The sequence below is a fragment of the Epinephelus lanceolatus genome, chromosome 11 (genome assembly GCF_041903045.1).
Source record: "Epinephelus lanceolatus isolate andai-2023 chromosome 11, ASM4190304v1, whole genome shotgun sequence".
NCBI lineage: Eukaryota > Metazoa > Chordata > Actinopteri > Perciformes > Serranidae > Epinephelus > Epinephelus lanceolatus.
This window is the reverse complement of record NC_135744.1, coordinates 11,616,366-11,642,900: the sequence shown is the minus strand read 5'-3', so window position 1 is coordinate 11,642,900 and position 26,535 is coordinate 11,616,366. Positions and strand designations below refer to the sequence as shown.

The following is a 26,535-nucleotide window of genomic DNA, read 5'->3' as shown; positions in this document are numbered from 1 at the left end:
CCAGACCTTAACCACAGGGCATCATGATGATTTCGGAACGGACTTCGGAACAATGGGTTTAATATGGTTGGAACAATGGGATGTCGAACCAATGGGCTGTCGGATCAATGGGCAGTGTGTCAGGGTCCTTGGGGTTAGGCAAGTAGTGGTTAGGCTTAGGGGTTAGGGGTTAGTCTCCAGGAATGAATTTAAGTCTAGTATTTTCCCCAAAAGTGTCTAAGTAAAAATGTCTGTGTGTTTTGATTCACTCTGCATCTATCTTACATTCAAGTCATTCAACCTAGATGTGTACTTAATCTTTCCAATACTCCTGATCAACCTACAACCCCTTACATGCAAAACATTATCATGAACCTGTGGACCATATCTGTAAGATTGCGGGTTGATCCCCCTATCTATCCCTCTTAGTGTCATTGAGCGTGCTCACACCTGGGAAACATAGTTAGATGCATCACGTGTGTCTCAAAGAAGGAAGCTCATTGCTAAATAAATGTTATTCCTGTAGCATTGAACTTGGAGTGCTAAAAATCCTCCCAAAATACAAAGTTCATGTCAATTGCAAATAAGCCAATGATGTATGAGAGTGAGGCTGAGACTTATTGGATATACAAGTTGCAGCTTATAATTGGGAAACACAAAGCAAGGAGTTGATTCATGGAATATTATTGTTGCAGCCAAAAGGATTTTCTCAGCTATGATATACATAAGGGAGTCGACTTACTAGTAATGACATTTGTTTCTTCACTCCACACATATGGTCCTTTGTAAAATGTTGCATCCTAACTTCAGTGACAAAACGTACCTCTGACTGAGTTTTGACCTGGCTGATAATGTGAAAGTGATAACAGGCCACCTTCAGACACTGCTGACGGGCACAAAACAGCATGAACTGAGGGGAAAAATACTCAGTGCATGGGTGTGGGCCCTGCATCACCACACTGACACTACAGGACGGTGTATTTACCCTCACACTGATCTGTGGTCAATGCCACGACAAACTTAGCATCTTAAGTGTGACCGTGGCTGCAAGTCCCAATGGGATGACGGGGTGGGCGGGGGGCGGGTGGACGCAAGCCTCGTCCCTCTCCTTCATCACACACACACGTGAGTGCAGGACAGCGTGTCACTGAACTGGAGTCTCTCACCGCTTCTCATCCCCAAGTATGAAAGAGAAGAGCAGCATCAAGTGATCTACAGTGTTAGAGAATCAATGCCTGTCATGACATCATTTTATGGATGGCCAAGGTCAGTTTCTAGGTTTCCGTTTAGTAGTGGAGAGGGATTTCAGTAAATGAGAAAACCACTCTGACTGTGGTTTAGAGGAACTGGCACAGTGAGGGATCTTACAGCAGCTGTCAGAAACCCTCCAATTTACTATTATATATGAAAATCAATCACCTTTACACCATGCTGCCAAATATCCTGTTGATTTAGGTATGACACCATTAGTATAGCTGGACACCACTGCTTAAAGGGACACTTGAGTATTTTATTGCACTACCTTAAATTAAGTGGACTTGAAAGAGATAGATTGTTAAAATATTGGTCAAAATTGATGCACCAGAGACTGAAATATCCTGACTTTTATTCCCTGGAGTGGGTCAAGGCTTTAAAAATACTGGATCCTACATTTCCCATAATACATTCCCATAGCGTCTTTTTTTATCCTGTAAAGGTCTCAACACCTCCAGCTTTGTTTCTCAGGCTTTCTGATATCAGTTTTTAACTTCGAAACCCATCCCAGATGACATCTAATCAGGGTTAGACAAGCAGCATTTGACCTAAAGGTGTTACTCTAAGCAGCCCCTCTCTAAATTTGATCCAGTAATTGAATTTGCACCCAGCAGAAACTTATTATTTTATGCTGCTCCTTTCTAATATCACAGTTTTCTCTTTCAGGTCTCTCTCTCTCTGTGTTCTGTAAAAATAAAATCTCTCTTCATTGCGATTTCTTTTTCTGCGTCTCTGAAGGATTGACCTTCCTCCGACACACAAGCCGCCTCCTCCCTACTCTGAGAGAGCACCTGCAGTTCCCCTGGGTGTCCACGCATCACAAGTGGCCTGGCTCTGTCAGGTAAACCCCGCTCCACTTTCATAACCACTTTAATATGTCAGTGCATTTCATCTGAATCATCAGCACCACAAAGATTATCACTTGGTGAGCTGATGATGAGTCACAACGGGAAGTAATAACACTTGCCGATGTCATTATGTGTGATTATTAAGCAGGAGGCCTAATGGCTGTACTCATTTAATATGTAGGATAGTTTAAATTTTAATTTGTGTGCTCAGCTCAACTCAAGCTTTCATAAGCCTGTACTTTTTTTTTTTAAGTCTAACTCAGAAAGAAAACTTTCCTGTTTCTCTATACCTAATCTGACTTTGTGATGCGCTGACATGAGGTATCACATGAGATGACAAAACTGTTTGTGGCATGAAAGAGCCGTCACACTGTACATCTTTTATGACTTTAACCAGCAGACTCGCAGGACAGACCACAGGCGTGAGCTGACTGACCGGCAGCACCCACCCACAAGAAGGTCAGGACCATCGGCAACACAGAGCCCCACCCAGCAGCCATCCCGTCTGCAGTGGGTGTGTCATCAGAGTGGGACAGACCGGGTGTACATCAACCACCGTGAACACTATGTGTGACAGACATCCTGAACACAGTCCACACAGCACCTGGCAGTCATTCACTCTGTCTGAGCAGCATCGAGTTTTACCAGCTTCACCTGAGGAAACAGCTGGCAGCATTAGAGGGCAACATCTGTCTTTTTACTTCACATTTTTAAATGTTATGTGTCTTAAGTAGTTCAACACTTTGGGGAATTTGCTTAGTGTCTTTCTGGTTGAGAGTTAGATGAGAAGATTGATGCCACTCTCTTGGGGGCAGACAGCTCGCCTGGCTCTGTCCAAACGTAACAAAATTTTTGTACTTCTCTCTAAAATCTGGAGTCTCTGCTGGTTGCCTGGCAACCTCACGGTAATGACAAGACACCTGGAGGTCACCGCGCCCATCCGAGAAATAATCCAGCACACAACACTCCCATATAACCACAAATTGTCTTTTTAAAATTTGGCTTATTTGATGTTTGGACAGAGCCAGGCTAGCTGTTCCCCATTTGCTTCCAGTCTTTATGCTAAGCTAAACTAACTGCCTGCTGTCTTTAGCTTTATATTTACTGTACAGACACAATCCTCTCATCTATTTCTCAACAAGAGAGCGAATAAGTGCATTTCCCAAAATGTCGAACTGTTTCTTTAAATATTTTTTCTTTCTTTTTTCTCTGTTTTGCAGATATCCTGTATTTATCTGTATTTAGAGTTTGTTATCACTTAGGATACTGATGCTTCTGAAACCACATGACCAAGAAAGCAAGACTCCATATCTGCCCCTCAATCAGCTTGTGTATTATTATATTGTACATAAGTAGATAGAAAAACAACCCAATTGCCAGAAAAAAATGTTGGGCATTGTACATTTCTGCAAACCATAGATACATTACATTTCTATATTATTGTATAGCAGATACATGTTAACTTTACATTGAAATTTTACGTTTCAACAATGCTGTAATTAACATGTGGTTAGGTTTTGGCTTAAGAACTTGGTTTTGGTGGCACAATCATGACTGGAAATGCAAGCAAACAACTGCTTTTACCAGCACTATCCCCTGTGGTCACTAAAAAACACCCACGTTTTGTGGCTACAAAGCCACTTGAAACACAGTGACGACTCATGCAGATGATGCTATCCACCATCCCCCTCAAGTCCTGATGACAAAGTCAGCTCATATTCCACATCACTTTAGAGACATTGATAAGATATGTATGAAACGTACAAATATAAAGTACCGGTGGTTTGCAGAAACATACAATTCCACTATAGTCTTCTGGCGTCTGGGCTGTAGAAATCAGCTGAGGGTCATAGTTAACCACCAAAATCCAAACTCTGTTCTCCTTTTTTCTTTTATCAGAGCGGAAACCACAAAGCATAACTCTGAGACACTATTCTCAGGCATATCACTAGACCAAACCACGCCAGATCCAAACCGCTTAGGTCCACTGAGACCAAATGTACTAACTGCAACACAGACCATGAAGGGATTAATTAAGGTGTTTCTGTCCCAGTTCTGTGATTGTGCTGTTTTAATGTTATGACACAATGCTTTTTTGGCAGCAGAAACTGTAGATTTGTAAATATGTGTAATTATGTAGAGTCGTAACCTCCTGCTAATCAGGGAAACAGTAATCTGAGACGTTATTAATGTCAGTACTTTTTATACATACTGCAAAAAAACAGACTTGTTATGTGTAAACTGAATGAAATATTCACATCATTTGTTGCGAGGAGTCAGCGGATTACGTACGTCATACTCCTGTGCCTGACTTTTATCTGGAGAACTAACTGTTTGAAGTGCCATATTGACATTTTGGGGGTATTCCCTCCAAGTATATCTTGTGCTGTAGTGTTAGCATTTCTCTAGTGTAACCAGAGAGTCATGTGCTCTTGTCTTGTTTGATTTATGTATAAAAATGCATTTTAATTTAAATGCATAATTAAATTTTCGACAGTGACATGATGCTGTGGCAACAGTAAACATCATCATCTGCTCTCACTGTGTATGAAATCTCTCCATGAAGGTGTTCAGCAACCCTCTGAAAGTAAAAACAGACTGAGAGAAGGAGGCTCTGAGTCACTACATGTGAAAACAGAGAGAAGAAGTCCTTGAAGATTTGAGAGAGACTTTGAATTGACGTGTGGAGGGTTTCTGAGGTAAATTCATCTCAAGGTCACAGTCACATTGCATCCACCATGATTCTCCCAACAGAGAGAAAAGCAGTTTTTATTACCAGGAAACATTTTGTATGAATGATGCAGGGTTTGTATGTCAGGAGCTCTCATTGTAATGATGGTTAACATGTTTGTCAGGATTCATTTATTCCTTTAGATCAGTCAGTGATGAGTGGGTTTCTCCATCCTCTGGTGAAGGGGCGTAGCTGGCACTTTCCAAGAGCAACACCTAGTGGCCAAACATGTCAGTGCAGCCCCTGGTGGTGAATGTATTACTATCACTGAATATATAAAGTAAATATGACCCTTGGCTGTTCTCTGTTGAGGAAAGACTGTATTTGATTAAAAATATAATTTAATGTGGCAGATTTAAGGGTGCAAGAGATAAAGCTACATTAATTAAGAGAAGCCTAAGGGAGGTTTATTTTTTGTAAATGGAAAATCATATTATATTTTACTAGCTGTGTACTAGTTGATGTGTGTCATGCTGGACTGCAGGTTTAATGGGAGGCATAACTCTGACTGAACATCATTTCTTTGTAGTGTTAATTTAGAAAAAAAAAATTAAATCACAATTAAAGATACATACAATATATGGTTGTAAAGACAATAAATATGCATGTATTTTCCAGCTATAGCATAAACATAAATATGCTGAAGGTGTCTTGGGTGGTAGCTCATCCATGTTATTATATTTGTCTCTCTAAAGCTACTGTTGGTAACTGCTTTAGCAAATCAAATATTTTTTATAACTGACATTAGTGCATGAGGCAGATTATTAATGCTCCTCTCTCCTCATAGTCCTCCTATGGGCATTCGCTGCTTGTGAACAGCCATCAAACTGTCAAACTCAGCAGCGTTGATCAAATATGAATCAGGATTCTGTTACTGCATTGCCTATTTCTCACCCCAAATGTTCTCAGAAACATATTTTAGTGTACTGTTTAGCTGTAAAATAAGAACATTCACTCCTGTTGGTGGGCAGTGCTTCATTTCAGCCTGATTATTTTAAACAGTACACTAAAATATGTTTCTGAGAATACCTGAGGTAAGAAATAGGCAATGCAGTAAAACAATCTTGATTCATATTTGATCAGCACTGCCTAGTTTGACAGACTGCGGCTCAGAAGCAGTGACTGTTATGACTGACAGCTGCTCTCACTGTGATTGGCCAAAGTCTCCCATCACAGGCTAGATTTTCTAAAGCCTCAAAACAGAGCCAAACAGAGGTGCAGAAATGTAGTGCTCTCTCAGACCGCTTGTATTTTCATATGCTCAAAGGTTATGGTAGGATTTGTGCCCGATGATACCAAAATTAAACTGTCTACCTGAGCTTTTCCTTTGCTTATTTAGCATTGTAAACCTCAGTGGTTGGTACTGTTTTACACAGTAGAAAATTAATGGGCCTTTTTCACTGAAGATATGTAAATAATAAGATTATTGGTGGCTGAATTCCATGTAGCTGCTTCAGTTTCAGGGTTTTGGGCATGCTGGTTCACTGTCACACCGCCATGGCTTACTGGGACACTTGAACAGAAATTAATGTTACTTTCAACACCTGTGCTTTTCCTGCTATGCCAAGTTGAAATACCTGCTGTGAAAGGGGACTTTCGCATTGTTCTTAATATAATTAACAGATGGCAAAGTGATTAACATTCGCTTTGGGGGGTGCACAGTGCCAAGCAAACTCACCTTTGTTTTTAGTAAATAACCTTTTATTGGGGAGCAACATAAAAATAGGAAACAACAATAAAAAAAAATAATAAATACCTATAGAAATAAGTAGATCTTAAACAAAAGATAAAAGTGAAAACCATAACAGAAACAAACAAAGCACAGTGTAGGTTAAGCCCTGTCATGCCTCACGTAAAGCATCTTCCTCATCATGATCACACTTTTATTTTGTTGAGCATTTTACAGTTAAGTGACAAACAAGTATAGTGAGAAAAAAGTATCACAAATATGCCAAATCCATATCAACAGCCAAAAATATCGGCAGTAAAAATTATACAAATATTTCTGTTGAGTGATATCAGCTGTTACCACAGTAAGCTGATGCAGGGGAGCATCTTTTCTTATAGTAGTAATTCAAATAGTTTTGGTTTTCTTTTTCCAGGTTTTGAGGTATCTCTCTCTCCTGCTCAGCACAATACAGGTGAATATAATTTTGTTTGTGTTGCTCATAACTTTAAAAAGGAACCTTTCCTCATAATATTATATATTCCTTTATACCTTGCTGTTTTCATGGGGACTACTTTCTACCAAAGAAACAGTCCTTATGAAGATGGTTGAAGTGTCCTGGAAAAAGTAAACTAAAACTATCAGAAAATGTGTTTTCTTTATAAATGAGGTGTTCTGGCAGTTTTATTTTGTTCATTACAGCCACCAACCTGGGCTCATGATGTGAAATGACAGTAAATAACTTCAGTTTCTTAAGACATGTCAGTATGAGTGCAGCTGCATTTTAGGTTTGAAACACCGACCACAGGGTCATCAACATTTATCTGACATGCTACCAGTAGCACACCAGCTGAACAACTGCATTGAACAGTTTACTGACTAAGGTTTGGCAGCTTAAACCCTTACAGCTGTCAGAATGAAGGTTGAATTAAGGATTAGTTCACCCAAAATGGAAACTTTTGTCATTATTTACTCACCCTCACTTCTGTTGGAGCACTGAAAAAGTTTGAGTGACAGTGGGGGACAATTTATCAACTCGTTTGGAGGGGAAAAATCAGGCAATAAATTTTGAATGTCCACATGACAAGCAGTGCAACTCTCCACGTCAGGTCATGACTGAAGTGTCCAGGCTGTTTGTGGAGGTCCATTAAAAGGAAATATTTATCATGAACTTTGTCCAGTTAACTTATGTAGTGCATTCAAGTGTTCTGCCACACTGTTGGCTCAAACACTAATACGTAAACAATGAGAAGGCTCTGTTTCCTTTAAGGTTTTTGACTTTCAGGGGGAAAAAGGAAGCCGTGCTGCATTACAGTGAAATTTGGATTTTACATTGATAGGTGTTTTGTGTAATTTTATGGTAATTTGGGGGTTATTTCTGAAAACAAAAGTGACCAAATTCTTGGTTGATTTGGAAAATGTTGACATGGAGTTGTAGCAGACACTAGCTGTATTGACATGCAAACATCACATCCTCCTTGGGAGTATTAAATTGTCATATTATGGACTGACAGAAAATATCAGAGTAAGTTCTTGAGACAAATGTTATTTTCTTGATGCTGCTCTATTATTCTACCCGTAGATGTTGACATTTCCATACAATTCCTGACACTGTACTTGAAAGAGAAAAGTACAGAATTTGACCTCTCCTTGACAAACTACCCCTCAAGCACTTTTCTCTTGCAAGCTGTTAGCGACATGTCAGGATGCTGCTTGGTTTGGTTTTGTTGGAACTGAGACAAGATGAGCCCACTGAACCATTTTTGTGTCTCAGTAACTGGCTTTTTATCTAATGTCTGATGATGATGATGATGATGATGATGATAAATATTTTACTCCTGATATTCTATCCATAGATGTAGTTTAATGTAGTGAAATGTCCTCTGAAGGCAGGCTATGGTGCAATTGGTTCACACAATTATGCAACTGAAACAGGGTGGAGGTGGTGAGTCCTCATGAAGATAGTTATGGTTATGTAGGATAGAAGACTCAAACCAAAGAGTGTTTGAAAGTTAACTTGAGAAATCAATTACAAACATTCTGGCAAACTTAAAGGGACAGTTCAACTTCAAATCAAGAAGACTTATTTTTCCTCTTACATGTAGTGTTATTTATCATTCTAGATTGTTTTGGTGTGAGTTGCCAAGTGTCGGAGATATCAGCTGTAGAAACATCTGCCTATACTGGCTGCCTATACACACTGGACCTTTAAAGCAGCTGTAATTGCTTTTTATATGATATTCTTGTATTTTAAAGGGGTTGCTCATATTGACAAAGCCAAAGAGATTATCAGTGGACTCTACAGTTTTCTTGAGCTCTACAGAACATTTTCACATCTTTCAGCTCACAGTTTTGTTTCCTGCCCACAACTGTTTTGACTAACTATTTTCAGCTGCAGCATGCAGTTGTTTTGAGTTTTAAAAAACCCATCTGGACACTACCTGCTCAGCAGGAAACACCAGGTAAATTTAGTAGCTAGCTGGTGAACATAGTGGAGCGTTGAGCAGCTCAAAGAATCGGTCATGAGCCAAACAGAGCTGAAAAATGAGTAAATATTGTACTGTTATTCATCAGGCGAACACAAAAGCTAATATTAGTACTGTGTCTCAGCTTGTTTCAGTTGCCCACGTGGCAAAAAAAAGTCAGTCACTGCAGGTTATAACTTACAGTTAAAAAATGAGAGCAGAAATAAAGTTTCTTCTTCAAATCTTATTTGTAAAGTAAAACTTGCTGCTGTTTTGTGCTGTAAGTAATTCAGTTAGTTGTTGCTGGACAGTTGAAGTTGCTCTCACTTGTTAAGAGCTGTTTTGTTGCTACACTGTGTACCTTTAATCATTGAACTGCCCCAAGAGCAGCAGGAAGTTGCTGTTTATACCTGATTAAATGAAATTAGCATGAAGAGCAGAGGACAATGCTCTCATTATTTCTGATTTAAGTCTCATAAAAAGTTAGAGGAGCTGCTGCTTAAAAAGCTTTTCCTGATAGTTCATTGTAGCAAGCATAAAACCATTCATGTTAATTAATGGCAGGTGATGTTCATGTCAGATTTATTCTGTCCAGCTAACAATTTATGATGCTACATAATGAGAGCAGCAATAATGCTTCACTGCTTCATTATAAATAATTCTGCAGCTCCACAGGAACACGGAGCTCGGTGATTATGTAAAAATAGACCTGTTATCAAAGAATAAAAAACAGTCTGTCCCTGCTTGGAGCAGATGACTGTGTGAACTGCTGCTTATATTAAACGCTGCCCACAGAAAGCATCTCAGTAAATAAAATTCTTCTCCTCATGCACTTTCACTCCTTTCTGTGAGTGAATGGCAGCTTTGTTTCAGCTGTCAGGATGGATTAAATCTTGCTCCCATAAACAATCATCATGGCGGAGATATGGAAATGAGCTGCCCCTCAAAGCGGCCCCTCAGAGGATGTACCATTCCAACATTTTCCAAATCCCAAATCCTGGGTGCTTTTAACACGCGACCAACAAATTACTTTGACTTGGCTTTCTGTTTGGGGGCAGGTGGAGTTATAACTGTAGGTTTAGGGGCTCCTGCAGGAGCAGGAGGGGGTCTCACTTTTTCATACAGACTGACGAACCTGCAACAAAACAGAGGCATCACACATGTCAATAGACAAAAGAGAACAAAAACATGTTCATATGTTATAAGCATGAGCATATGAAAAGACATTATATAACAAGCAGGTTACTTACAGGTTCTTGATTTTCTTTATAAAAGCTTTGACCGCTCTAACCACCCTCCTTATCCGCACCTGTCACCAAAATGTCAGACAGGTCAGTGCATTCAAAGCATTTTTGTATCTAAATTTTATTTCTCAGGAATCAGAGAAGTCATTTTCTTAGTAATTATATCTAATATATATCTAATATAATATCATATTACTAGTTTAGAGTTTTTCTTTTTTGCTGTTTGTGTAAGTGTTGCAATTCAGTGACAGATTTGACTGTAAAATAATGAAACTCACCTGCTGCTTTTTGTACAACATAGGAAGAGAGAAAACAGCGATCACAGCTGTTAAACAAGAACAAAGGAGAAATTATTTGTGAATTTATCTGTTAGAATTCATGGTATTCAACATGTCTCTGTGTGGATGGCTCTTTAGCGACTAGGACAGGGTGGAGATGCTCTTCAGTCTCTGTAACCTTGAGCTGGGAGACTGGGATTTATGTTGGTTTATATAAAACAGGGCCTCCCAAAGTGGGGCCCATGGGCCAGAGTTGGCCCCCTGTAAGCGCTGATTTGGCTGGCCAAATGTTTCTAGCGTGGGGAAAAAAGTGATTTAAAAAACATGATACACTCTGCTGGGTGGCACTGTGGAGCAATGGTTGGCACTGCCTCACAGTAAGAAGGTTTCAGGTTCAAACCCATGAGCCACCTGGGGCTCTTCTTTGTGGAATTTGCATGTTTTACCTGTGACAGCATGGGTTTTCTACACAAATCCTTCCACAGTCTAAAGACATGTAGTTTAGGTTAAGTGGTAACTCCTAATTGTGTACACTGCATCTTGCCAAATGTCAGCTGGGATAGGTTCCTCTGTTTACCTACAGCAGCTGACGAGGGTGTGTCGTGAGCCTGAGCCGGTGTTTGCGCTGTAGTAGTAGGTATATATAGGGCAAGTACATCTTTTTCCTCACATAATAGCCTACTGGTTTTCTGTTGGAAACAGCCGATGAAGTTTTCGTTAGCCGTTGCTATCCTGCGCACCTGCACGGCGTGGTGATGAACTGTCTTATTGATTTCTGTTGCCGTGCTGTCTTGCGGGCCTGCACGGTGGAGTGATACTGGCCAGAAAATAGTCCCAATTGATAGCAAGGTCTGACGTAATGCGGGGTTGTTTTAAAATTATTGAAATAGTCTAACAAAACACATGCATACTTTTTTGTAGCTTAAAACCTTTTGGTTACGTGTCCCCCGTACATCTTCAGAACTACTTTTTCTACTACTTCAGTAAGCTATGGGCAATTTCTCAGAGCAGGAGGCTCATTGAGAGTAGTGACACCGTCACATCAGAGCTACAGATGGTCAGCGTTTCACACAACTTCATGTCCAAAAACCTGAACTATCACTTTAAGTTTCAGGTTTGGCCCTCGAAGGGAAAAATTTTGGAAACTCTTGATATAAACCATGACCATGATCTTTTTCCTAACTTTTACCAAGTAGTTTTGGTTTGCCTAAACTTAACCCGACCTTAGTCACAGAGGTGGCATGAGAAAACACTCATGAGTCATTTTTAGATGAAGAACTCACCCGCTATGATCAGAGTCAATCCGCTGGTTTCAACTCCAACATAGGTCAGCAGATACAGGAGCAAAACAAACTGGGAGAGAACATAAAAAATGAATTGTTAAGTCGATGCAGCCCAGTCTTTCAGCCCATATGACCCCATAGGTCATTTGTTCCTACCATAGTAGGATCCATAGGAGCTTTTCCAAAACTAGCACCCTTACCAGGGTGTGGGGAGGTTTAGGAAAAGAATAATTATATGGGTTAAAATAGCCATAACATAATTTACATATATAGGCCTACAGTAGTAAACGCCACGTTATGACGTGATGTTAAGCATTTAGCAGGACGTTACATACGTACATAAGTTAAAATACGTAATTGTTGACTTTTGGTTTCACGTGGGACATTAACAGTGCTCTCCTGGGTCAGTCCTGTGTTTGACCGACCTCTCTACCCCAAGCTCCTCCCTATGGGGACTTTGTTGCTCCTTTAACTATATCATCTGACTTTCTCTCACCATAATTACTGTGGCCACTAGAGGTCACCACTGAACAACAAACATAATATGCGTCGTAATAAGCTACTCACACAAACGACCTATGGTGTCATAATGTGCAGGGGGTTGATTACACTATTAATCCCACTGAGAATCAACACCCACTCTGTGCAGCTCTGTTAAGCTCTGATTTAAAACTATAGGAAACTACTCACAACCAGTTTTATCAATCTGTTGGTGTTCATGCATAAATGCACATATTATTATTTTATCATCACACTCAGACCTTAATAGAGTCGATAACGCTTTCGATGAAAAGCAGGCGTTTGAGCTCTGTGACTGCAAATGCGATCATCAGCACCACCTCCTCCACAAGCACGACTGTCTCCTTATCTGTCAGGGAGCTGTCATAATCCAGGTATGACCTGGGGACAAAAACACATACAGGCCCTTAAGATCACAGGAGATACAAAGCAATCATGCCCTACATTTAGCCACAAGTGCAACATAATTGAAATTATCGACCCATAGAGAGCAGCACAGCAGCATTCAGTGTGGGCTTGAGGTTGGAAAAATGCACAAATAGTCTAAATTAACGTTTACAGACTCACTGGAAGGGGTGCACCCCAGGGTTCCAGCGCAGCAGCTCCAGCAATTTATAGTAAAATCGTAGGGTGAAGGTGACACACATGACACCCAGACAGATGTGGGAGATTACGGTGATGGCACTGAGCTGGAACAGACTGGCCAGACTGACCACCAGCCCTGTGAACACCACCCCAGTCTTCCTCAATTTCCGCCAATACACCAGATCTACAACTGCACAAGAAGACGCACACATGTTAGAGACAGCAAAAGAGATGAATTACAGTGAATGTGTGATTGACAGAGGTAGTTTGTAGATTATCTACTCCATTCTCAGTAAGGCCTTGATCAGTTAGATAAGGTACTCTTCATAATTCATCAGAAGCTGAAGCTGAAGCTGAAGCTTGGTTTTCTTATGTTTGTTTGTTTTGGTTTTTTTTTATTTCATTTTGGTGACATCTGCATCACCTGCCTGTAAAGCAGTTGTTTGTTTTTTTTGCTTGCTTTTTTTGGACTGTTGAACCTCAATCACAAATCACATAATCATTTCAGCCACTTGAAAGGTCCTCGTGGTGCCACTTAGATAGATGGCAGAAGGATGAAGAGAGGTTAAAGGGACAGTTCACCTCCAAATCAAAACTACATATTTTCCCTCTTACCTGTAGTGCAGTTTATCAGTCTAGATTGTTTTGGTGTGAGTTGCAGAGTGTTGGCGATTTCAGCCATAAAGATGTCTGCAATATAGTGGAACATGATGGTACTCAGCTTGTGGTGTTCAAAGTGCAAAGAAGAAAAGAAAAAACAACAAAAAAAACTCAACAGCAATGTCTCTTTGCAGAAATCATGATCCGGATACACAAGATAATTCACAGACCTTGTTGTGAGCAGTTTCATGTAGGAACTATTTTATCTCTACCGAACTACATCCGCCAACTGTGTAACTACTCATGGACAAGAGGCTCATGTTTCTGATAGAGTGAGATGTCAACATTAGTGGCGTCTTCTTTATTGCAGCTGTAATGTTAGCTAGCTCAGTGGTGCTAGATGAGCTAGCAGTAGAGCCACACTTCCTTCTATGCAGTGATACTGTTGGTGGATGTAGTTCTGTAAAAAGAAAATAGTTCCTACATGAAAATGCTAACAACAAGGTCTGTGGATTATCTTGGAAAGAGACATTGCTGTTGAGTTTTTCAAATGTACTTTTTGGCACTTTGGGCACCACAAGCTGAGTGCCATCTAGTTCCATTATATTGGAGAGAAGGAAGATCTTTGAGGTCCAGTATCTCCAACACTAGGCTACTCACCCCAAAACAAAACAACAGATAGATAAATAGTGCAACACGTAAGAGGGAAAATACAAATATTTTTATTTTGGGGTGAACTGTCCCTTTAACTAAATTGTAATGGAGATGAAAAAGAAATGGTGACTGTTAAGATGCCTGACAGTTAGCAAAGCTCCGTCAGGCACTGCATCTTTTTTACAGCTCTGTTTTTGTTGTATCTGTTACTGTGGGTGTTAAAGAGGCTCAGACTTTGTTTCACATAGTTTCATATCAGTTTTCCTAAAAAGTGACACCACTTAAAAAAAACAAGTGAGTGTATGTGATTCTAACTCCTCATTCAAATGACCCAGATCATCTTCTATCCTCTTCTGTTTATTATAAACAAACCTGCTGATGGTGCTGATGGAAATGTGACACACATCTCTCCCTCTGTACCAGAGGCTAAATGGACAGCAAGTTACAGATTTATATATTTAAAAAAAAAAAACATAGAGTTTAAACAGCAACTAAATCACTAAATACGCCAGTTACCTATATATAGATAAAACACATGTTGAACATTTGGCTGTACATTGCCAGGAAAATCAAAAATCAGCATATCTATTTATTCCTTTCTAGTAGTTCTATTCAGTACATGTGTTAAGCTTTGTTAGCATACAGTCCGTGGGACTAATTTATGAGAGTCAAGGACATCCTAAGCAGTAGCATCTTTTTGTTTGTCTCTTTCAGGAAAAAAACAATGCATCTGCATGAATGTGTTGCTTTTAATAATGCACTTTTCTGAGTGAATAATAAATAAAGGAATAATTACAGTATGAGTCATAGTACAACATTAGATATTCAAACAGCAAAACACTAAATGAGCCTCCTAAGGCCAGTGTTAATCTCAAGGTAATTATCTGATTAAAACTCAAGGATCTCACCCATAAACATGCAGGAGACACAGAGACACACACAACAACAATTTGTCTCCTAAAAGATCATTGACAAATGACTGAGTCACGCATTTGAATACACACACACACACACACACACACACACACACACACAACTACACCAGCAAACCCTTTTGAAATGTTAAATTAGATTATTTCAAGTTTTCTTATTGGTTATGGTTATTTGGATAATGGTTATTCTGACATGAAGCTGGTAAGCCAGAAACAGAGACACTCACTTAAGATTTTACACCTAAGGTATTAAAACAATTTCCAGTCATGGCATAACCATAGCCTAACTCTGATTCTAATCCTAAAAATAAAAGTAAAATACAATTTAGAAAAACAACCCTGACAAGAAAACACACATCAATCCTCTGTTCATCTATACTTAAGATACAGTTTTGACCTTTTAGAATAAACAAACAAACAGCATTCAGTCAGCGACAGAGTCTCATTTAGCTGAGTCCCATCTGTCCACTGAATGAAAGACATGCAGGACTCAGTATTTGACTGGTCATCCTGTTTGTATTCACACCTGCCCAACAGAGGGGAAAAAATAAATCATCTCTTCCTCCTCCACCTGACAGCTGGACTCTGACCAGCTCCCTGTCTGCTCTGATTCACTTTACTTAAAGCTGTCACCATTTATTTCCTTACGTTTGGTGGCCATTTCAGCGACGATCCTGCTTGCTTTTCTCTCTTCCCTGTGCTTCCACCGTTGGCTCACTCTCCAGGCTTTTTTTGGCCACCCCAGCTCTGTCAGCAATATAAGGCCTGGCTGGCCTAATTTTATCCTGTATTGGATACCCCCTGTTTGGATTCACACACACATACACACACACACACACACACTCACACACACACACAGGCTGAAATTGGGAACCCGAGACATCAGCATGTCCATGTCCCTCAGCTCTCGTGGTTCCTCAGCCAGTTCAGTTGGTGGCTGACCTGCACCCAGAGGCCCTCACAAGCAGCCATGTTAGTGAGAATCAGCCTTTAATGTAAAATTCTTTACCAGTCAGTATCAATAAGAACACAACCAATGTCAGTAGGATGCTACAATTTCCTCCAGCATTCATGACAAACTAATAGAAAAATGACTGAGGTGCATCACATTTTTAATGCAGTAAGATCCACAGACTTTTTTCTCTGCAGTGTTCATTATGAGAGAATTATAGCCCTTCTCACTATAACTCACATCTGACTGTTATTACGATTGATTCATACTCTAATTTGCTTTAAGCACTTAAAAAACAGATATTCCCATGTTGCAGGCAGATACTGGTTCATGGTTCTACTGCACATTACAGTAACATCCAGATTATTGTTACAGGTATAAATATAATACTTCATGGTACAGACAGGGTTGAGCAACCTGGGGATCCAGCAGCTTCCTGTTACCTTTACAAAAAAAAATATGGAAATGAGTGATAGTTGTTTTTTTTAGATTTTAATTATCAATTTTTGTAGGCCTGAAGTGATTCTTGCATTATCCAGTTGTGAAAATTTGCATACAAGAAAATGTTTTAACATTTCATCAACAAAAATGTGCATCATACATTCACAGCCTGGTGCCAATGGTGGTAGTAATAATAATAATAATCATAAGAATGATATCATTATGTTTTATAGCTTTGCATTTATTACAATCAAGGACGAGAGCTAATGAGAAACCAGCACAAATAAACAACTAAGCTAACAAAACTAATAAAGAATAAATGTGAAAAAGTAGAATATGTGCAAAATTGCAAATTTTGTCTTCAGCTGTGTCTGTAGGAAGATCCACCACTGAATAGGCTGTTTTCATAGGCGTTTCTAGCCCATTTTTGGGGGTGCTGAAGCACCCCTAAATTGAATCCCAGCACCCGTAAAAATTTGAGAGATTTTTTTGAATTTTTTTTTTTACTGTATGTCCCTTTTTAACAAGCTAGAAAAGTGTCAAAACCATACAGTACCTGGTTGGAACAACAAAAATCCAGCAGCACCCCCCCTTGCCTCAAAAATGGTTTGATCCACCCCATCCCTCCCACCTTTCCCCGACTCGGGCTCAGAGCAATGCGCTGCCTTCCAGAGTGGGTGATATGCAGTAGTGGTGTAAGTACCTGGCTTAAACCAGGATATGTGGCACATTTCTTAACTTCTACCACTCAATACCAACACATTATTATCATTACCAGACCTCATTTTTGCTGCATTCAATCGTAGGTCACTGTTTATGTTGTTAGGTAGGAGTTAGCTGACGTTTTTTCTAGCTAGGAAACGTTACAGGTGGTCAGTACCACTGTCCTCTGTTTGAATTGGAATGAGAGAAGCTAGCTGTTGTGTCATGTGCATGTGTTAATATTAAAGCCAAGGTGCTACTGACTAGCTAACTGACTGGATGCCCATTAACATTAGAACTCCTATTATGTGTATTTATTATTATTATTTTGTAGATTTTAGATTTAGCACTTTTCTTTTTTGAAGTATATTTTTATGTATTTGTATTATATAATACAGACAAGAAGGAAAAAGGCAGAGACAAACATTGAAAAAGTCAATTACTGTTAATGTGTTAATGTTACATGTTGTGCATTGCATTTCAAATAAAAGTCCAAAAAATAAGTCCAAGGTCCATTTTTGGTATTTTTGGTACTCACTATAGGGGGCTGGTTTACTCCAGAAACATATTACTGTTTATGTGTATGTTTAGGAGCTGCTGTATCAAAATGAGTTATCCTCCCCCAGAAATTAGGGTTACGATATGTTTCTTTTATGATTCCAATCCATTCCTCTTTTGCTGTGGCTCAGCATTTAAATAACCTTTATCAGATTTGATGGTTTAGCACAGACTTTCCCAAAAAGTGTTGTGCTTTTCTTTCACAAATGTGGGAATGAAATTGAGTTAAAATGTACAAAACAGTGAAATTTATCTTGCCTGGCTGGGCAGCTCTCTGGGTGCTCAGCACCCTAAACCCTAAACCCCTGGCTGTTTTACTTTCATTATATGGCTTAAATATGTTTTGCTGCTCCAGTTTTGGAGGGCAAAAATGGCTCTTTCAGTCGTAAAGGTTGCTGACCCCTCGTACAGACTATTATGGAGGATGTTTTTGAGTACTATACGTATACTGTTACAGCATGTCCCTCACACTGGTTTGCTAAAACTCCTCCAGATCACTACTTTTGCTTCAGCATCACGTGGCTGCTCAAACTCATGTGTAAACAGCTGTCTAGCACATTCTGCAGCTGTGAATAAAGATGTTAATCTTCTTATTTTAGCCCCTCAAAATAACACATTTTGCAGGTGTTAAGAGTGTACGATGTTCAGGTATCCCCTGAGTATCTGAAGCACACACACACTCACGGGTTTGTTTCTGTTGAGCGTGCCTTTGACAAGCTGCCTTAACACCACCATGATGAGTGAACTTGATTAAATGTGTAAAACTGTTTCTTCATCCCTTCCTGCCTGGTCCCAGTAGCAGGACTGGCAGAATGTCAGCCCCGAAATCAAAGTGTTTGGAGAATTACAGAGCAGCGGCGATGCCATCCTGGCTGACTCCACAGATTTAAGCAGTTAAAAGGGGAATGGTGCCAGACAAAGCAGCTGTTGCTCGTGTTGTGGTAACATGCATAATCATGCACAACCAAAACCTCATTTCTGCTTCTTCAAAATGAAATAAACAGTTAACACATTTAGCAATCTTTTCCCCTCTATTGAATTTTCTAATTTTCTTGTCTGTAATAGAAAACATACAAATTTGTGGGTAAAAATGTTTTTTGTTTCTTTGCTGTTTTATTTTAGAATTTGAATTAAACTACTAATCATCTTACCCCATCAAAAAGTACCACATCCCACCTATGACTGTAAATTTGCTTCATTGCCACATTTAGGTCCAGGAAACAAAGATCTGTTGCAAGTGAAAAGAGAACTTGAGTGCAGCTGAACTGATCACAAGATTTTGATTAAAGATTTCAATCCAAATCCTCCACATTTTCCTAAATAATATCAGTGATTAAAAAATCTGGGGTAAAATAATGCAGAGAATGTCCAGAGTAAATGCAAGCAAAACATCTGATTACATTTCAGACATTGCAGGTACAAAAACAGTCCGACCCCATGTCTAATCTGACTCATAATTAAAGAATTAATGCAGCTCGGATTTCTGTTTTTGACTGGTGGATGATCAGTCATGAATCCCTTAAGAGGTAGCCTACAGTACATGCACTGTTATCATTAATATGTGAAAGTGAAATATCCGTTTAAAGGGATCATCACTGTGCATATTGAAAATAAACCTTTCCCCTGCATCTCTTCCTTTCACCGTCAGTTACCACACTGTGTGCTAAATGGCTGACAGTCCTGTAATCCACAGCAGTGGCAGCCTATAATCCTAACCGATCAAAGGTTGAGATTACCAAACATGTGGGAGGAGCAGAGCTGCAGATAGGAGGACGGTAGGAGAGGGTGAGCTCAGACATGACAGTAGAGATGCAAGCTGAGCAGGGATTGGTGCACACAAATAGCCAGCCAATCATAGCAGAGACAGAGAAAATAACAAGGGGAGAGCTGGTGAAAGAGGGAAGAGCAATGAAAAAGCAAGAAAGAGGGTGAAATCACAGCAGCACAGAGGAGAGACCAAAACAAGGAGGAGAGGAAGGATGAGCGGAGGAGAGAGCGCTGATCACTGAGGTCTCCAGAGAGGAGAGGAAGGAGATGAGCAGGGAGAGGGGGGTGAGCAGCCAGTACTGAGAACATCTATCAGCTCAGGCAGCCATGCTCTGAGTCCTGGAGCAGCAGGGCTACGCAGACACTGCACAGGCCCAACATCAGGCCCCGCTCAGCCCTCCGTCCCAGCCACAAACACCAAGGCAGGGATAAAAGAAGATTCTCCTCACATCAGCTGTGCATAAGAGCCATGAGGACCGCCAGGAAGGGCAGCGTGGAGATGCCTGCATTTATGCGGCAGCTGGTGAAAGAGACAGAGAAGAGGGTCAGCTCTTTCTTCAAAGGGGGCCGTGGAGGAGCAGCAGAGGGGGAGCAACCAGGGGATGGAGAGAAGGAGGAGGTCATCCCCAGCCCCTACCTGGACCGGCCGGTCTTGGACAAGCTAACAGAGGAGGGATGTGCTCGCTGGGGCCTCACCTATGCCCTGGGAAGTATGCAGGGCTGGAGGGCCAACATGGAGGACTTCCACAACTGCGTGCCACAGCTGGGTGGAGAGCTGGCTGACTGGAGCTTCTTTGCTGTGCTCGATGGTCATGCAGGCAGCACGGTGGCACAGTACTGCTCCCAGCACCTTCTGGGTCAGGTGCTGGCCACAGGTGAATGATTTGCAATTGAAAATGGATGAGTGAATATAACACATTGAATCAGTGGTGTGGAATGTTGTTATCTTTTTTATGATTGTAATGATGCTTAGCTATGTTTAAGATATTCTGACCTTGAAACTGTTTTTTCCTGGAGAAAGGCTAGATGTGTTTTCCCTGTTATCATTTCTCACTGCATTCTGCAAATATCTATAATATTCTTTGTAATGACGCATTTTTATGGGATCCTGATCTCAGAAAACACAATGTATTCCAGCATTGTATCTATTTATGCACACAGGTGGGTTAGGACCAGAGGATGACCCTGAAAGGGTTAAAGGAGCCATCATCGAGGGTTTCCTGCAAACAGACAAGCACCTGCACTCTGTAGCACGTCGAGAGGGCTGGGAGAGGGGTGGTACCACTGTGGTGTCCACTCTCATCTCACCATATTACATCTACTTTGCCAACTGTGGTGACTCGAGGGCCATGCTGTGCCGGTCTGGCCAAGTCTGCTTCTCCACTGAGGACCACAAACCTTACAGCCCTCTGGAGAAAGAGCGTATTGAGAGTGCAGGAGGCTCTGTGTCCATCCAACGCATCAATGGCTCCCTGGCAGTGTCCCGTGCTCTGGGGGACTTCAGCTATAAGGGAGCAGAGAACCGGACGCCCACCCAGCAGATGGTGTCACCAGAGCCAGAGGTGTGTGTGGTGGAGCGCTCACCAGCAGATGAGTTCCTGGTGCTGGCCTGCGATGGAGTGTGGGACACCATTAGCAACGAAGACCTGTGCGCCTTCATCCACAATCGGCTGCGTGTCTGCACTGACCTAAGAGATGTCTGCACCCAAGTCATTGACCTCTGTCTCTATAAGGTCAGAGCCTGCTACTTAAAATCAGTGTACATGTTATCTTACCCCCCTTTAATGCATTTCTGCATTTTTCAGTAGTTTAACTGACAAATCCTTTTAACTGATTAGAAACACAAAACACAATTTCTATGTAAAACTGTGTTACATCATTTTTAATGGGCTGTGGATTTTACGTAATAACATAATCCCCTAAACTGTGACTGTGTTGGGTTGGTTTGGCTCAATCGGAAAGGGGAAAGAAAAGAGGCATAAAAAGAGCTCAGCTTTATGAGGGTAACGCAGAGAAAATTTCTATTTGATGAAGTACACACATCAAATCAGTCACGATCGGTCTTTGATATGACTTTCGCTGAGGCTTTCCAAAACTAACTCCAGTCACACCTTTTCTTATATCTAACTTTTCTATCCAACAGGTTTGATTAGAGAAGTGGAACATAAAGAACATTTTATGGGTAATAAGTATAAACTAAGGATGTGAGGTTCCACAGGGTAATGTGCTGGATCCTCTTATTTTTCTCATGTTTACAGTATAAGTAGTCTGAAGACTTGCTAGTCTTGTTATTTATTTCTACATACTGTACACAAATTACTTGCTCATTAGTAAAGGTTTACAGTGTACTTGGTGAAAATCTATGTAATATCATGGTCAGCACTATGATAAAACTGAGAAAATCCACTGGTTTAAGTTTACGTTGGTGAAATCTTCACAAATCAACACTTAAAAAGCAAACAGTTGTTTGTTTTTTTTTACTCATCCAGCAACAAAGCAACAATGGTAACACTGGCTGTGTTTTTTAGCCACCCAAAGGATATCAGTCCTACAATATTCATTGTCCTTTTAACTCTGTTTTGCTCTCCACCAACCCCTGAGAAAAACATCTGGCTCTGTAGCCAGCTGGTTTTCTTATAAGCTTACTTCTAGCTAACTGTCAGTAATTTGGTGCTGGGCAGGTAGCGTCTTAAAATACTAACACTAATGAGAGCAGTGACTATGAACCAGAAAAGTGAAGTTGCATTTTGAACAACAATGAGCAGAATGACACTAGAATGCTCTGTATACACAGGCCTGGGGAGTACATGAACAGGATACATGGCTTTACATAATTAGCTGGCCAATACAGTATATGCACCACAGAGTCCTGACAACAGCTCCGCAGATTTTCCATAGCTTTAAAATAAAAATCTAAAATTAATATTGTCTATCATGGCAAAACTACAATGTAATACAAGTGTCAAAAAATCCATTTGGGATTGGTAACAAATGATATCTATTCCATTCAAGTTACAGAAAAAAAAGATACATTTTACAGATGCATTTAATAAAAATGGGGATTATTGACATACTACCTTGCACATGCGCACACATTACAACATTTAATGAGTCTCACACACCACCACTGGTGTCCTGAAATTACAGCTAAATGTTGCCAATTTATTTTAATGGCCTCTAACATAAAGGAAATAAATGATTTCACTAGATTTAAATTTCACTTTTATCTTGTATTTAGAGCAAAAAAGGGGAATGACATCACAATACAGTGCAGGTTTTGCCTTTCCAGCTGTGAAAATGCTTTCATCATCCAAGGACTCCGCATTTAATTCAAAGAAACATTCATATTTGGTATTCAGGTAATCTAAAAGTAATGGAAAGTAATCAAGTTACATTACTTTAATATTGTGATACTTGGATTAGGTTACTGAATACATTTTTTACAGGCAATTAGCAATGTATAGGAATACATTTTTAAAGAAGCCCTCCCAACCCTTTGTATTTCTGTAAGTGAGGTTAACTCAAGGGCTGAAAGTGAACCAAGGGCTGTGATAGCACACATTCAGACTGTAGAAGCAGCTCTGACTTCTGCTAGTACTTTGGTTCAGGCTCATTTACACTGTGGCTGCTGTTCATTGTACTGTATAATAGTGTGACAAACCACCTTAAAATAGACTGCAGAGGTGTCAGAACAGGTTAGTTGGGATTATTCTGGTTTCCTATGAGGGTTACTTTCAGCCACTCTCAGTCTGAGAGTTTCAGACCATTGAACCTTGATATTCAATAACTTAGAATTGCTCATCATACCATCCTTGCACATAAAGAATAATTTCAGAACAATGAGGGGGAATAATTTTTCCTCTACAGCCAGCTCCACTCATATTATAGCGGCTAGATTTTAAGTGTGTTTAGTCAAAGACATATTTCACTGTACAGTAATTGCTGTTACTATAGAAAAAATAGATTGGCTTGTCAAGAAGACAACATTTTCAGCAGAAATTATTTGATTTGTTAAATTGTACTCATAATTAATTGATGCATATCTTCTACTTTAGTATGTAAAAAACAATTTCCCTCAATAATCTCATCCCCTGTTAAAAACCAAGGTTCACAGAACCTCAAGGCATCTCTGCCGCATGCTGTTAGGCCGTCATGTCAATCATGTCATCTCTGTTATATAACAAGGCTTTAGCTTGGGTTTGCACAATGACCTCAAAATGTCACAGCTTCTTCCACACTCCATTTACATTTTACCGCTCCACTGCATCTGTGAGGTGACTTTGAGGTGAAAATGATCTATATCTAATACTGTTCACTCAGGATGTAATAACGTTTCATATGCTGACATTTGTAAGGTCAGCCATTGTCACTCACCTCTGCTTCGCTCCACAGGGTAGCTTGGACAACATCAGCATCATCCTGCTGTGCTTCCCTGGAGCCCCCCAGCTGTCAGCTGAGGCATTACACCAGGAGGCTGAACTGGAGGACCTGCTGGAGTCCAAAGTAGCAGGTTTGTGGGTAGTAATAATAATTGACATGGGACTCTGTAGGCTATGTACTGACTTAGTAGGCACTTGGAGAGGTTATGGTTTTCAGTTGAAGTACACTGAGATGAAACTATTTTGTACTTATCCTGGTGTATGAGGACAGACAGCCTTGTCGGGACTGAATGCCTCCAACAATGTATTCTAATGCCTCTTTTTTAGAAGTTAGGGTTAAGTTCCAATTATAAGGTTATGACAATCTATATTTTTTGTTGTCAACAAATTCTGTGAAAGATCAAAATCAACAATGAATTGATCAATCTGACAATAACAAATGTTCTCCATGTAGCCAGGGCCTAATATAGGTTATTCCTCTCTGTCATATAAGCTCTATTGTTGCCCATAAACAGATCAGTAAGCAAAATATTGCACTGAGTGACAGGTGCCTTCATTACCATGTACATGGGCACTGTAGTTTATTTTGAGTCAGTCCCACACAGGCCTATATTATATGGTCCTGATGTGGCAAATACTCGTGTGTATAACTCCGCAGCTGAAATAGTCCCCAACAAATGTACTATTTACATCTGTTTGAGTACCATTTCCTAAAATCTACAGTGCCCAGCTGTTTTGGCAGATTACTTAGCCTTTTTTAAAAATGCACTGTGGGTTTTGGTCTTTTCATGTTTGACAGATTTTCTGACAATATTAACAGTGCAGCCTTAAATATAATAAATAAATATAAATAAAATAATAAACTTACCAAATGTGCTTATATGTAATTTTTTGTTTTGTTTTGTTTTAATTTTGGACAGAGATTTACAGTGAGCTGTGTGCCAGAGGGGAGGAACCTGACCTGCTGTCTGTCCTCACAGTCCTCGCATCCACTGCCATCCCTGGATTACCACCAGGTGGAGGCATACAGAGCAAGTAAGAAACACAAAATCTGTGGTAGTGTATGTGTATGTAGCCTATACTGAAAATTTACACCATGTTACTTCTCTGTGTTGCAGAAGGAACTGCATTATTTCTGCTTACTATCAACAAAGAGAGACACACAAGCCCACTCTACCAAATGTGAGTACATACTACACATTTGTCTCATTCTAACCATTAGAAGACATGTTATTTCCTTCACTGTGCACAATATATTCACCATTATTTTCTCTATTATCTGTGTGTCCAGGGCATGGGAGGGTCCTGAGGACCCTGACTTGATTTTGTCTCTAAGGATCCATGGAGGGACTGTAATTAATGTCAATATTAAAACTGTTTTCTTCATGTGTGCACTTTGACAAAAAGGGAGATGATGAACAGACAGTGTTGTTTGTTTACATCATACTTAGCAAGCAGCATCTTGTTAAAACAAATACAATGCAAAAATAGCTCTAATAAAGCCTGATACATTTTATATTTATACAAGAAGGACATTTTGTAAAACTTACTCAGAGACACTGATCCAGCAACAAACCTCTGCCTCATATTCAGTGAACAGAAGATACAGATGATAATTTCAAATGACAGTCTGTAAAACTGAATAACAACCAGCTGTGAAATTGTACATTTTCATTGGATAAAATAAGGAACATGAGTATATATGTAGAGTTGTATTTTAAAGATGTTTTAAGAACAGATATAATAAAATAATAGTTTTTAATAATTTCAGTTTGCCTTTCCTCACCAGGAAGGAAAATGTGTTAGTGCTAGCCAAAAGCTAGCATGCTGCTAGCATATGCCCTTTAATTTCAATGGGGAGTGCTAACAGTGCTAGCGGTTGGGCAGCTGATGGGAATGCACAAATTTAGCTTTTTCCCTTGTGGTCGAACGTGACGGGCAAATAAATAAACGCTAATTAAAAGTTTGACTCTACTAATTAAATCTCAACACATACACACACTTAGTTAAGAAAAAATACATTTCACACATAAACTGTAAACTCTTTTTGAAGAGATGCTTACTTCTACATTATTATTATTATTATTATTATCATCATTATTATTATTGTTATTGGCCAGATACCCTAAAATCTTTATTTACTGACCAATTCAAATAGATTTTACAAGAATAAGTTCTACTTAACATATATATTATAATAATAATAACCATTTTTCTAAACACTTTCTTCAGTACAGGGATGTGAAATGTCTTTTTTCCTATAAGTTTGATTTGTACAGTGCTGCCTTATTTATCTTTTATATAGATGATAAAACAAACAGCATCAGAAAGGGTCAGTTTCAGGATGGGTCATTTTACCTGCATCATATAATGCATTGTTATATTATTTCAGTAAGTAATTTCCTGTGTATAGAGATTATGCTATGAGTCATGATTGTTTTAAACCTAAATAAAAAGTATTTAATTGATGGCTTGCTGTATTTTTTTACCCACAATAACTCAGAACTATTTTCGTCATTGTGTTGAAATTAATCAGAGTGAAGACAATTCATCAAGTGTGACCTCTAGAGAAAAATAGATGAAGTTGTCTCTTAGGAGGAAGCTTTTCTCCTCACACTCATCATCCCAAGCACTGATGAAAACCTTTGGATGATACGCAATGACACAGAATGGATTAAAATGGGTTGTCTTGCATAGT

General features: G+C 39.7%; 3 protein-coding genes across 4 annotated transcripts in view; 2 read left to right on the top strand and 1 right to left on the bottom strand.

Moving 5' to 3' along the window:
* nectin3b (nectin cell adhesion molecule 3b) overlaps positions 1–5,114 on the top strand; it is a 32,282-nt gene extending 27,168 nt beyond the window's left edge. The window contains exons 7-8 of one of the 2 annotated variants that reach the window (XM_033609876.2): positions 1,972–2,074; positions 2,482–5,114. In XM_033609876.2, the coding sequence (XP_033465767.2) occupies positions 1,972–2,074; positions 2,482–2,655 (277 nt within the window). In that variant the 3' untranslated portion in view covers positions 2,656–5,114. Of the gene's footprint in view, positions 1–1,971; positions 2,075–2,478 lie in introns of both variants that reach the window. The other variant, XM_033609868.2, reaches the window with a different exon arrangement.
* A 1,377-nt stretch (positions 5,115–6,491) lies between these two features.
* On the bottom strand, positions 6,492–15,833 carry rtn2b (reticulon 2b). The gene is made up of 7 exons (XM_033610784.2): positions 15,687–15,833; positions 12,835–13,042; positions 12,510–12,648; positions 11,749–11,818; positions 10,466–10,512; positions 10,194–10,252; positions 6,492–10,078 (listed from the first exon to the last, which is right to left on the bottom strand). Exons 1-7 carry the CDS (start codon positions 15,697–15,699, stop codon positions 9,970–9,972), a joined length of 645 nt encoding a protein of 214 aa, XP_033466675.1. The 5' UTR covers positions 15,700–15,833; the 3' UTR covers positions 6,492–9,969.
* A 3,746-nt stretch (positions 15,834–19,579) lies between these two features.
* Positions 19,580–26,305, top strand: ppm1nb (protein phosphatase, Mg2+/Mn2+ dependent, 1Nb (putative)). The gene is made up of 6 exons (XM_033634587.2): positions 19,580–20,333; positions 20,620–21,191; positions 23,851–23,968; positions 24,758–24,872; positions 24,956–25,019; positions 25,129–26,305. The coding sequence occupies exons 1-6, from the start codon at positions 19,928–19,930 to the stop codon at positions 25,144–25,146; spliced, it is 1,293 nt and encodes a 430-aa protein (XP_033490478.1). The 5' UTR covers positions 19,580–19,927; the 3' UTR covers positions 25,147–26,305.
* Positions 26,306–26,535: the final 230 nt, after the last annotated feature.

Excerpts from the sequence above, each read along its gene's own strand:
- rtn2b (XM_033610784.2), bottom strand. Across the intron at positions 10,513-11,748 it reads ATTGACTCTGATCATAGCGG|CTGTGATCGCTGTTTTCTCT; the intron begins GTGAGTTCTTCA and ends CTTGTTTAACAG. Across the intron at positions 10,079-10,193 it reads ATAAAGAAAATCAAGAACCT|GTTCGTCAGTCTGTATGAAA; the intron begins GTAAGTAACCTG and ends GTTTTGTTGCAG.
- ppm1nb (XM_033634587.2), top strand. The coding sequence starts at position 19,928 with ATGAGGACCGCCAGGAAGGGCAGCGTGGAGATGCCTGCATTTATGCGG. Across the intron at positions 20,334-20,619 it reads GGGTCAGGTGCTGGCCACAG|GTGGGTTAGGACCAGAGGAT; the intron begins GTGAATGATTTG and ends TTATGCACACAG. Across the intron at positions 23,969-24,757 it reads GCTGGAGTCCAAAGTAGCAG|AGATTTACAGTGAGCTGTGT; the intron begins GTTTGTGGGTAG and ends AATTTTGGACAG.